The 12,779-nt window shown below is 40.4% G+C and overlaps 2 protein-coding genes across 4 annotated transcripts in view; one reads left to right on the top strand and one right to left on the bottom strand.

The window, feature by feature from the left end:
- Nucleotides 1-118: 118 nt before the first annotated feature.
- On the top strand, nucleotides 119-5,568 carry NSA2 (NSA2 ribosome biogenesis factor). The gene is made up of 6 exons (XM_081881279.1): nucleotides 119-267; nucleotides 1,364-1,551; nucleotides 2,278-2,428; nucleotides 3,517-3,696; nucleotides 4,051-4,243; nucleotides 5,307-5,568. Exons 1-6 carry the CDS (start codon nucleotides 265-267, stop codon nucleotides 5,372-5,374), a joined length of 783 nt encoding a protein of 260 aa, XP_081737405.1. The 5' UTR covers nucleotides 119-264; the 3' UTR covers nucleotides 5,375-5,568.
- Nucleotides 5,569-9,637: 4,069 nt separating this feature from the next.
- The window catches only part of FAM169A (family with sequence similarity 169 member A), a 37,332-nt gene continuing 34,190 nt past the window's right edge, over nucleotides 9,638-12,779 (bottom strand). For all 3 annotated transcript variants that reach the window (XM_081881197.1, XM_081881195.1, XM_081881196.1), the window contains exons 13-14: nucleotides 12,251-12,466; nucleotides 9,638-11,867 (exon numbers count right to left, since the gene is read on the bottom strand). In XM_081881197.1, coding sequence (XP_081737323.1) covers nucleotides 11,364-11,867; nucleotides 12,251-12,466 — 720 coding nt within the window. In that variant the 3' untranslated portion in view covers nucleotides 9,638-11,363. The remainder of the gene's footprint in view (nucleotides 11,868-12,250; nucleotides 12,467-12,779) is intronic.

Consider the following 12,779-nt stretch of genomic DNA (forward strand, 5'->3'; position numbering starts at 1 on the left):
TCGCAAATCAGCCTCTGTCCATTTCCCCAGACTCCAAACTGAGCAGAGCAGCGGGTGGGGAGAAGAAGCGAGCGACCGGCACCAGAGGACGCCAGACATACGGGTCTCCTTCGTTGGAAGCGGAACGCCAGGAAGCGGGACGGGTTGCGAGCCGGGGCCGCTTGGCGGTGGAACCCTCCTTTTCCTTTCGGGTCCGGCGGCCGGGAAGGAGAGCCGCCGAGAGTCCCGCGCCGAGTTTAGTCCATTCCGAGGCACCGCGGCGCCATGGTGAGTAGCAGGAGCGAGGGGCTCGGCGGGCTCGGCTTCTTCGAGGGCGGGCGGGGGCGAGAGAGACCTCTTCCTTTAGATTTATCAGTCTCCACCTTACATTAAGACGTGCGACACCGGTATAAAGCTATCAATTTGCTTATCTTTAAACGAAAGCGAGGCCCACTCACTGAGGATAAGGCTAGCCGTGCTGTCTTATGTTCTGCTCTCAGCCTGCCCCTGAATACCCGCTTGTGGGCTTCCTTATAGGCATCTTGTTGGCCTTGCTGGACTAGATGGGCCTTTGGTTTGATACAATTGGGCCCTTACGTCCTTATTTAACTTAAAAACGCATCAAAATACAAACAGCTTATGCTCATTATTATAACGTAGACAAGGCACATCTCTCATTACGCTATACCTAAGGCTGCTTCCCTGGAGAAAAAACCAAGAGCAGAGGGGTGACTTACCGTTAGTTACATTAGTACATTGCTATTTTTAGGATTTTTGTATGTTAACTACTTTTTTTAGTGGTCATTTGTTTTGGTTTTCTGTACACTGTTTAAGAGTTGTTTTTTTAATATACTAAGCAGTATAGTAGTAGTATAAATAAATAGATAATCCTATCGAGCTCAATGGGATGGACAGCCAAGTAAAACTAAGCAGGATTTCTTACATCATCATCAACTGACAAAGTAGTTAAACTGGTTTGATTTTTATCTATTATTGTCTACTGCATCAATTTAAAAAATCTGAATGTCCTTCTATGGGCAGTCTTTGACCCTTGAACCCTGGGTAATTTCAGGTATGGTAACTTCAGGTCTATATAAAAACATAATAAGCTAAAATAACAGTGCATAGTGGTACAATTACATTGAAATAATTGGATCTTATTAGGATGAATAAGGGATTTTTCTTACTGAAATGTTTCTGAAGTGAAAGTGGTAATAGTAAATACAAGTTCCAACTTTCACAAAGTATTTCATAGTTATATGGTTGGTTGGTGTGTGTGTGTGTGTGTGTGTGTGTGTGTGTAAGTGTAAAAACAAAGCTCTTACAAATGTTTACTGTTGACATTTTTAAAAAACTGAACATTTAATTTCCTTGCACTTTGCAGCCACAAAACGAGTACATAGAGTTACATCGGAAGCGATATGGTTATCGTTTGGATTACCATGAGAGGAAGAGGAAGAAAGAGGGCCGTGAGGCCCATGAACGCTCAAAAAAAGCTAAGAAAATGATTGGACTGAAAGCTAAGCTTTATCATAAACAGCGCCATGCAGAGAAGATACAGATGAAAAAGACGTGAGTGGGCTTTTTTTGTTCAGCTAAACTTCTTTGGTATAGTGAAAAATTGATATAGTTCAGAAGTAGCTCCACTGGATGACAAACTAATGATTACTCCTTGAAACTTACTGTTTGCCTATTACAGTGGTGCCTCGCAAGACGAAATTAATCCGTTCCGTGAGGCTCTTCGTATAGCGGTTTTTTCGTCTTGCGAAGCAAGCCCATTGACAGCTTAGCGGATTAGCGCTATTAGCGGCTTTTAGCGGATCAGCTGATAAGCAGCTTATCAACGGATCAGCTGATAAGTGGCTTAGGAAAAGGGGGGGAGGGAAAAAACCCCGCAGGAACTCGCAAGACATTTTTGTCTTGCGAAGCAAGCCCATAGGGAAATTCGTTTTGCGAAGCGCCTCCAAAACGGAAAACCCTTTCGCCTAGCGGGTTTTCCGTCTTGCGAGGCGTTCGTCTTGCGGGGCACCACTGTACTGGGCTTTTATAAACCTATGCCAAATGTACGCTTTCTTTTTAAGCACTGTGTAACTATCTCAGACAACTGTTAGTCTTCTGTTGACATTAATTTTGCATAGCTTGTTCTGCTGAGTTAGTCATGTTCTCTGTTAGGAAAAACATTGTGACTAGTATAAAGCATGTGTTGATGTAACTATTTTTGATTGACTTTGATTCCCACCTGAAACTTTGCTTTTCAATTAAAAAAAATAATAATTTGTGGACATTCTATTTATCTAGTATTAAGATGCATGAAAAGAGAAATACCAAGCAGAAAAATGATGACAAGACCCCAGAAGGAGCTGTGCCAGCATATCTGCTGGACAGAGAGGGTCAGTCCCGAGCTAAAGTTCTCTCCAACATGATTAAACAGAAGCGAAAAGAGAAAGCTGTAAGTATTGCAGAAGTTCAGTTTATCACTATTTGTCAAGCTGTAAAAATACTGATTTTCAAGGTGGTGGCTCTGGTATCTGTTCAGGGTATGAAGTACACACATACTGTTCTCCGTTTTCAGTTTTAACCAAGCAAACTCTCCTGTGTATCCAGTGAGGAATTATTGGACTTGCCAAGACAAATCTATGACTTGTGCTAATATACTGTGTGCAGTATACTTGCAGTTTAGCAACTCTCTGCTGCATATCATACTCCAAAAGCTGATTTAACTTCTACTCATGAACGTGTGGAGTTTTTTAAAAATAAAGGTTGCATATGGTTGTACCAAAACCTAGTTGGTCTAGGTTTCTGGGTAAAATCCAGTGTTGTGCAAACTCGTTCAGTGGGACTTCTCCTCCCCATGGTAGGGTCATGCACACTGCCTGGTGCTCCAGAGCAGATGAGGGGCGAGGGGCAGTGCATTGCATTGCATTGCAGAAGGGGAAATGTCCCTAGCTATGGACTTGCACCTTGTCAGAGATGACCGCCCCCAAATAAGTTTCAACACACAGTAGCAGTATAATTCCTTTCTCTGCAAGGTAGACATTTCACGGGGATCTGGAGTAGGTAGAAGCTAAAGCACTGTACAACATTGAAAAAAATCAGCTCCTGTGCAGGTGAGGGTGAAGAGGGTAGCAGCACTCTGTGGCACTGAACTTTGGAGAAGGCAAAAGCACTGTAATACATGCTGTGCTTCTCCCGGCTCCAAAACCCAGATCACTGTGAGCAGAGCCTCATGCCATAATCAGCTTTGAAGTACATAAAAGCAATAGATCTCTTCCGTCCGTTTCAGAGCCTATGAGACTTTCTGTCCCCCATGTCCTCTGGAATGAGCAAAGTGTTGGTGGTAATAACAAACGATGATTGGCTAGTAAATCAAGCAAAAATGTGCATACACCTGCACAACTATAGTATTTTTTTCCATGTTTTCAGATGGCAGTCAATTTTTAACAAGTAGTTAGTCTTGACTAGTTAAGACAGCATGTTGTTCATTCTAGTTGTTCTCCGACTTTAGCACTCTAACCATTTCTTGCTGTTTCTTTGCAGGGGAAATGGGAGGTTCCTGTACCCAAGGTTCGTGCTCAGGGAGAAACAGAAGTGCTCAAGGTGATCCGTACAGGAAAGAGAAAGAAGAAGGCTTGGAAGAGAATGGTTACTAAAGTGTGTTTTGTTGGGGATGGCTTTACCCGAAAGCCACCTAAATATGAACGTTTCATTCGGCCAATGGTAAATGATTTGCTTGTTTGATTATTCTTTACATAAGTTGTTGCTCACTTCACGATTATCATCCTTGAGTGGAGAAAATATTAGCAGTTTCAACAATGTGGTAATAGAACATTTTTCTTTGAACTGATAGTCTTATCTACATTTCAGAACTAGGTAGCCAATAAAACCTTTTGTTATTTACAGGCATTGGATAGCACAGTAATTTACACACTAAAAAGTTAGCATTTAATACCAAACATCTAACAGAGACACCTCTAATTTTCTGCACTGTTAATTTGATTCTTGAAGCGCCATCATGGCTAGTTATGTTTTCATCTCTATTTAGTGTTACAGCAATCTTTTCTTACCTAACAGGGTTTACGATTCAAGAAGGCCCATGTAACACATCCTGAACTTAAAGCCACCTTTTGCCTACCCATTCTTGGTGTAAAAAAGAATCCCTCTTCTCCTCTGTATACATCTTTGGGGGTAATTACAAAAGGTACCGTCATCGAGGTGAATGTGAGTGAGCTTGGTCTCGTGACACAAGGAGGCAAGGTCGTCTGGGGTAGGTATTGAAATATCAGTTACCAATCTTAATGTTAAACTTATGTGTAGGGTTTTTTATTGAACTTACGTGTAGGGTTTTTTATTGCATCAATAGGGAGGGGGAATTTCCTCTCAATGCAAACAGTACCTTGAGATGAGTGATTTTCCTCAGGCCTGCAATAGGAAAACAAAATTATATTCTGCCTTCTTGCCTAACTGCCCAACATCAGCATGAAGGATACAAAATATTTTACCCCCCACTCCCATGTACAGTTCTCTCAGTCAAAGTCAGAATATATTTTTACATGTCTTGTGGTATCGTTAATTTGGCCTGAAACTACATTGTGAATGAACTAGTCTTATTTCTAGTCAAAATAAGACTAGCATCATATTACATGTTACATTAAACTGCATTGTCCATAGCTAATTGTAGGCCCCAACTCTTACATCAAGACCTGACTTAATTAGCCATTCAGTATGAAGCCTTATCATCTTCGAGCTTGGTGGAAAGGTGCACTGACAGGTGGCTATGTCTGCTGGATAACAGCCACAGAATCAGGCTAACTAAATAATGGGTTAGTTCAGTGATAACAGAGCTCTCCTCCTTTAAGATGTGAAATTTGAAGTTCCCTTTTCTTCCAACTTATTTCCTTGGGTCCTCTGTTTCAATTTCTTATCTTTTCTTTGTTTCATTTTTAAGTGCTGCCTCCTTGCCTTTAAGGCCTTTTAAGGTTTCGATTTGTCTATTTGATAAACATATCCACATATGTGGAGACGGGATTCCTTTTCATTATTTTGTGAGAGGGTGGTTTAGTGTTGTGGACGACTAACACTTCTGCACAACTTGACATCTGAACCTTTTGCATCTCTGAGATGAGGCATATTCCCATGAGAGGGAGTGAACAGTGGAAACTTCTCATCTCCACTGTAGGCCAAGGACCAAGGTTGACTAGCCAATAGGCCATGCCTACATTGAAATTGCTGTTTAGAAAATAAATGCATGAGCATATGCCATTTCTATGAACAGAAGTGCAGCTTATTCTCACTTTAGTAAGTGCTAATATAGTTCTTTCCCATTTCAGGAAAATATGCACAAGTAACCAACAATCCAGAAAATGATGGGTGCATTAACGCAGTTCTGCTTGTCTAAGTGGCATCTTACAGTCTTGGATACACACAGTTACTTTTCCAAGGAGAACCATGACTTCCTCAAAACATTTGCAGATAAAGAACTTGTTGTGTCAAATCATCAGTATGCGAAGTCAGGAAATGGATTCTAAGAACTGTTTTTCACTGAACCTTACCATCAATAAAAGGAAACCATTGTGGGCCCAAACTAACTAATCCCAATCATTACAAGTGTTTGACTTCTTGGAAGTGGCTTATTCTGCATTTAGCAGTTAGATAAATTCTAGGAGACTACTCTTGGTAAACACATGAGCAGAGGTTGGTTAGAATAGAACAGAAGGGACAGTAATATCAGATACTTAAGACTTCAAAGACAAGTGAAGTTGATATGGGAAACACAAAGTGGGGGGGGGGGGGATTCACATTACTGTCAGTGTTTGTGAATACATGAAGATGGATTGCAGGCATTGGCCATGCCAGTGCATGTGCCTGTTGTCCTGGCCATATATGTTTGGCATCAGAAACATGCAGGGCTCCTTCAGCCCAAGAAAGAACTTTTATTGTCCTAAGGTTTGCCCTCAATAGAGGAACCATACAAACGTCTCCCCTTGATGCTGGTAATGCTAGAGTGCGTAGTCATTTCCCACATTAATAAAGTAGGAAAGAAATACATCTGCCACCTATTCCTAATTTTAAGGAAATTAGAAATGTGCTAAAGATAGAATTCTTTGAAAATGCTACTCAAAGGCTAGTAGGTACAGAAATGCCAAATGTCAAAGCAAAGATCAAGCAATAGTTTGTGTGGAGCAGTGAAGTGAAAAATGTTACAGCACATTTAACAAGGCCTAAAGTTTAAATACATTTGAAAGTTCCACTTGTCTACTCACTTGTTTAACTTTAGCATAATAGCCCTATATCTTGTACAGTAGGATACAGAATAAAAATTCGTACTGAAACAAAGAAGCTCATAATAAAAGAAACAGTAAAAAATACAAATGCAGTTAAATAACAACATCAACATTATTGGTTTCAAAAGCAGCAAGACAGATCTAAATGGCAGAGCAGAGAAGGCACCCAACAGACTTTCATGACAGCCTTTGAGCTCAATTAAAAACAGCCAAGTTGCAATGGACCACTACAGTCCTCCCTATAAACCATCCCATAGAACTGGCACCAGAACCAAGAAACCTCTTGCAGCTAGTCAGTACCCAAACTTCAGTAGGTGGAGGCATACACAGCATGGCTTCAGACGTTAAAGAAAAAGAACAGAAGTGGGTACATAAAGTGTGTTTTGTAGTTTGCTAAATAGTTTGAGGTGGATTACAGGTAAGTGTTTACCTACCTTTGCCATATGCACTAGCATATATCCAAGTGCTTGTGTGATGCATGAATATTGCGCATATGGAAGTGCAGGTGGAACACTGATACCTGTGGCTTGTGTAACTATTTTAAAATAAATAATCCACTAGCTGCACATTAAATAGAAAGATTAAGCTTAAAAGCTTACAGAAGGCATTTTAAGATTTTTAGTCTGGCTAAGAATAAGCAGCCTGCAGTTTGCATCTTGGAACTGAGTCTATAGTACATGCTAACCTCATGGCTATAACATAAGAGCCTAGGTTCCCCCCTCCCCAGTCATTTGCTTTTGTGTAACAACTTGCCTCATCAAGAGTCCCGGAGACCTCACTTGCCAACAATGTTGTGGACATTTTGATCGGTCCTTAAAAGTATTTCCCAACTGGATCTTGAAGTTGCACTGGCTGCCTGGGGACAAGAAACAGCCAACATTATTTTATACAAGGAAATATTTGGGGAGGTTGTGTGTTGTCTATTAGTGGGTAGTAGAAGATGACCAGTAGCATAACTCCTAGTAGTAGTAACTGGAGTACAATTTCTACCCTAACACATCAGTTTATACAAGTGGTTTGTTTAGATGTCCTTTTTCTCATATCAATGAACTTATCACAAGGTACTGACATAAATCATACGCAGCCCTACTTGGGATTCATTAGAACTGTTTCCATTCAGCACAGGTTATTTGATCCAATGTTTAACATGATGTAGACTAGCACAAACAGTGCCAGTCTACAACTTTCAACAGGCAGCAGCTACTGCCTCCTGGATGAGCACTCAATATGGTACCCAGCAGCTGTCAGTCATGCCGGCCATGGCTGATGGGTGTCCAACCATCTGAAGGGCATCCTGTTAGCTTACTGCAGGGTTTCCCAAACTTGGATCTCCAGCTGCGTTTGGGCTACAACTCCCACCATCCCTAGCTAGCAGGACCAGCAGTCAGGGATGATGCAAATTGTAGACCAAAAACAGCTGGAGACCCAAGTTTGGGAAACCCTGGCTTTCTGAGACTACCATTGTATTAGCTATTTTGGGGGTATACATTACATACATAGGTGAGAATAAAAAGCACATTAACATTTAGAAGAGAGAAGACCTCAAGCCACTGAAACCATTGAGAAAATTACAAAACAATTTTAATTACTGCTGAAACACAAACAATGTATACTAAGAAGGGTCAAACTGAAAGACACCAAATAACACTACTGTACAACAAAATCACATGAAGAGATTGACGAACAACAATTAATGCCAAGTTTGTGATGATTCCCTTAATTCTGCAACAGTACTGAAAACAAGGAGCTGAAACCTGAACTATGTACAGTGGTACCTGTGGTTACGAACTTAATTTGTTCTGGAGGTCCGTTCTTAACCTGAAACCGTTCTTAACCTGAGGTACCACTTTAGCTAATGAGGCCTCTCACTGCTGCCGCCGCGTGATTTCTGTTCTCATTCTGAGGTAAAGTTCTTAACCCGAGGTTCTACTACTGGGTTAGCAGAGTATATAACCCAAAGTGTTTGTAACCCGAGGTACCACTGTATTGCTTTTGTTTGCGTACCGAGATAGCAGCACTGAGAAACAAAGAAACAGCAAAAAAGCTTATGTTGAGCTAAAAGGGCAAAACATTTTATTCCTAACACAAGATGAGGTCCTACATTATTTCATGCAACAGATTCAGAAGCAAAGCAGTTCTGCATGAAATAAAACCTGAAAATGGTTAAGTGAGCATGGGATGTAAAGCACATTTCAGACATTAGGAGAAACAGTAAGACATTCAAACATGTAGTAGTGAGATCCAGCAGAACTGCACAGCTAAAAACAAAGTTGAGTCCACACACTAACATTCTTTAGGCCAGCTCCTACAAACTTAAAAAGCGATTAATACTGAGTTTGAATTGTATGCAATGGTCCACATGTTTTATAGTCACATTTGCTCTGAACTACAGTGAAGAATTGGTCCTTTTCTTCCTTTCAAGGAGTCATAAGTCTTCTATGGTTGTCTACAAAACTTCAGTGCTGAACAAGTAAATAAACTTCAAGCACTTGTTCTTCATTGTTGCATAAACTTTCAGTCACATAGCCTTCTTTCAACTTTACAGACCTGTTCTTAACTGATCCTTTCAGCATAGTTCTGGTAATTTGATGTACTCTGTAGCAATAGGTACATTTTTAAAAATACAAGCTGGTGCAAAGGAACAAATATCTAGTTGTGGTGCTTACTAGATTGAGACCATCCAGCTGTGGCTCTGCAAGAAGGAGAAGTTGTAACTGCAGGGTACACAATATCCATAGAGGGTCTCCACAACTTCTGAGATCCTGGTGTCTTCCAGATGTTTTGGAAGGCAACTCCCATTTGCCACAGCCAGCTGGGACCAATGGTGTTGTCATCCAAAACATATGGAGGGCAACAGGTTCACAAAGGCTGACTTATATGTTTAGTTTATCAACAAAGCATGGTTTGAGATATATTTATCTTGGTCAAATGCATGCAAACAAGAATCACTCACGGCTAATTAACATATGATAGGCTTTTCTTCTTCTTTCTTCTTTGGCGATCACTCATAGCCGAGTAAGACTGTCTTCCATAGACACGGTTTTAACAATGAGTCCTGATAGGCTATGGCAGATGGGCAAGCCTTTCCTATGTTTGCATAAAAAGAAAAAACCTTGCCACTCCGGTTTATGCACAAAGCAGCCGCTCCTGGACCCACTTCCATGAATATTATGGTACCTTAAAACACACCCAAGTAGTGTGGAGAAGCTGAGCTCGAACTGAAGAAATATACATTTGCAATAAGATGCGACCACAGACCAGTTGAAGTTGCAGAATGAAGACAAAAATTTGACTTCACTAGCAAAGTTCCATAACATTAAATGCAGAAGGACCAATATCTGATTTGGGGGAGAACGCACACCAATTTAAAAGCACTCTTAAAACTGTTATCACTGTAATCCAGAAGCCATGACAGGGATACAGACTCGAGTCACCTCACAAAACGCAGCTTTGATTTACAGAGCAAGAAATGTAAAGTCCCACAAAATGTTTACTTTAATAATGCTTAGCCCAACACACCTAACATTCATATCCTATATTTGTTAAAACTCTGTACACAAGGTTCTAAACCCACCCCCTCATCATCCTCAAGAACTCCAGTCCTAGTGACATGGCAAAAGCTGCGGACAATTCTTAAATTGTCACGGTGTTGTATTTTACAAAAGAAGCTCTTAGTACTACAAGAGACAAGCCTTAAACGGTTTTTAATGTGCTTTGTAAGAAAGTATTTAATCAAACATTAAAAATGCTGAAGGTTCACTTGAATATATTGTTTATAAACAACAACTAATATTTCTGCACATACACTCCTAATCCACAATACAGAATGTACATTGGTAGAAAAAAGAACGCCCTGAAAAACCCACTCAACTTGGCAGTTCTATGCATGTCCCAAACCTTCTCATGACATGTTTTAAAAAACAAAAACAAAAAAACCAGCACTTTTGTCAAGACAAGAAAAAAAGTTTAAAAATAAAAAAGCCCTACCAGTCAACTGAGCTATTAGAAAATAGCCAGAAATTCTGTACAATCAGAAAGCCAAAACAGACCAATCCTCAGCACATTGAAATCAAAATCTTTCCACGCTATTCAAGTGAACCTTTTTATTAATAAACACTAAAAAAGAAATTGCTTCAAATTTAAAACGTAACATTTTTTTACGAACCTTACCAATTGCCGCTACTTATAAAAAGGTGTAACCGTACAAATCTGAGGTTCTTATCTTACCGTTAACTCTTAATTACTCTTCCGTTTCCATCTGTTATTTTAGAAGCTTCGCTAGTTAAAACAATCTGCTTTATTCACAATGTGAAATAACAAGAAGACTCCCAATATAAAACAGAATTCAGGATTAGCTGATTCATAGTTGGGAGCGGCTGACGCTTGACTTAATGAAAGTGGATATAGCATCCGTGAAGAGCCAAAGATGCAACAGGGAACAATGCTCACAACTAAGCAGAAATAATGTCAGATATTTTGCATTGTGTTAAAACAGGATTTTAATTCGCTACAAAATAATGCTCCAGGCTTGAGAAATAACTAGTCATAGCTTCTGTTCCCAATAAGCCTATGAAAGTTAACTCTGAAGTTACCAGGGTGTGTCTACTTCCACACCATAAGGGGCAGATTCACAGCATGTTCTCTAAGCTAGAACCAGAGAAGTACACATAAAAAGAACATACAGGACAAATAGGTGACACTTACTTACTTCTAGGGGAACAGCTGTTGTAAATAATGGCTTACGAATCAAAAGCCACATCAGAAGGCTTGGTAACTTACAATTTGTCGTGTAATTTGTTTGGCCTCTCCACAACTCTACTGTGGCCTGATGGAAAGCTTTTTTTGTGGCTAAACGAACTGGGCTAAAATAGGTCCTACTATTTTTTAAAAAGACTAACCGTTTACCTCCAAATTTGTTCTCCTCATATAGTGGTTAAACACACAAAACGAATAACTGAACCGGGAAATGCAGAGTGATTTCAGTGTTTGAATACACGTGTGTTCTGGTGTTCCATGTAGTTTCATATTTTGTTTTTGTTTTGTTTTTTAAGAAAAGTACGGAAAGTGATCCAGCTGGGTGGAAACATTGCTCTTCTTCCCTTTTCAAATGAGCTTTCCTTTTTTCTTGGGTGGTCCTTTGTATCCTTTGGCCTTCCTTCTTAAGGTCCGCCTATCCACTACGGGCACTTCGATTTCCACATCCTCTGAACTGCTGTCTGCGGCTTTCTCAGAGGTGGGCTCAGCTGACTCTTCAGACTGTTCATCCAGTTGGTTCTTTTGCCCTTCTGGGTGATGCGAGTACGAGATATCCTCCAGTTCAACCATCACTAAAGCGCCCTGGCCTAGAACAACGGGGGCCTCTGGAGTGTCAGAGCCTCCTTCTTCACTCTGCTCCTCCACAGAGGAAGTTGTGTTAGGAGACACATTCTCAGAGATGGTATCTTCCAGAGCCTCAGTGGTTGCTACAGAGTTCGAAAGGCCGTTGTTGGAGGGTTCTTCCTTCTCGGCTGCAGCGACGGGATCTGCATTTGGAACAAGGGTCCTTTTCCTTTGCGTTGCTTGTTGTTCCTCTTCGGGTGGAAGTTCTGCATCTGCCACACTGTCAACCTAATGGAGAAAAACAAACTCTTGTTAGCCATTTTAAGTCAAAGTCGAGGAAACTTTTTGACAATATTCTGAGGGCCACAGATGAGATTCTTAACTTTGTAATAATAATAATAATAATAATAATAATAATAATAATAATAATAATAATAATAATTTATTATTTATACCCCGCCCATCTGGCTGGGTTTCCCCAGCCACTCTGGGCAGCTTCCAACAAAGTATTAAAATACAGTAGTCTGTTAAACATTAAAAGCTTCCCTTGTACAGCATGCTACATTCCAATGGGCTGGATTTAATTATTATTATTTTTATAATATTGCCAATGATTGTATTAACATGGTGGAGAAGAAACTCTTAAGCATCGCTTATATATTTCCACTCACCTTATCAGAAACATTGTCATCACTGTCTTCAGTGGATTTTACTGAGGAATCAAGGATTAATGGGACAAGTAAGGTTAAAGTTGTTTCCTCTGGATTTTCCAACTGCAGCTTTGACTCTCCATCCACTGCTTCACTTCCTGCTTGTCCTTCAGCCACTATTGAGACCTTGATAGCATCTTCCACGAGCTCTCCGTTGAGTGGCTCCACTTCCATTTCCTATAAAACGGCATGTACACATTAAAATGGTGCAAAGCCACTTTTATCATGTAATGTTAACAACAGAATTCAATACATCGGTGACAAGAGTCTCAAATGATAAAAAGCATAGAAAACAACAAAAGAAAAAAATATTGCTTCCTGGTTGGATGCACACATTATTCAGTCAGCTCCTTTTCCACTTGTTACAAGTAAAGCTAGGTAAAGGTAAAGGGACCCCTAACCATTAGGTCCAGTCGTGGCCGACTCTGGGGTTGCGGTGCTCATCTCACTTTATTGGCCGAGGGAGCCGGCGTACAGCTTCCAGTTCATG

The sequence above is a fragment of the Podarcis erhardii genome, assembly GCF_964252035.2.
Source record: "Podarcis erhardii genome assembly, chromosome: 11".
Taxonomy (NCBI): Eukaryota; Metazoa; Chordata; class Lepidosauria; order Squamata; family Lacertidae; genus Podarcis; species Podarcis erhardii.

What these genes read in the sequence shown, in the direction of transcription:
- NSA2 (XM_081881279.1), top strand. An exon ending in AGAAGCGAAAAGAGAAAGCT is followed by an intron (nt 2,429 to 3,516) that starts GTAAGTATTGCA and finishes GTTTCTTTGCAG; the next exon opens with GGGAAATGGGAGGTTCCTGT. An exon ending in AACGTTTCATTCGGCCAATG is followed by an intron (nt 3,697 to 4,050) that starts GTAAATGATTTG and finishes CTTACCTAACAG; the next exon opens with GGTTTACGATTCAAGAAGGC.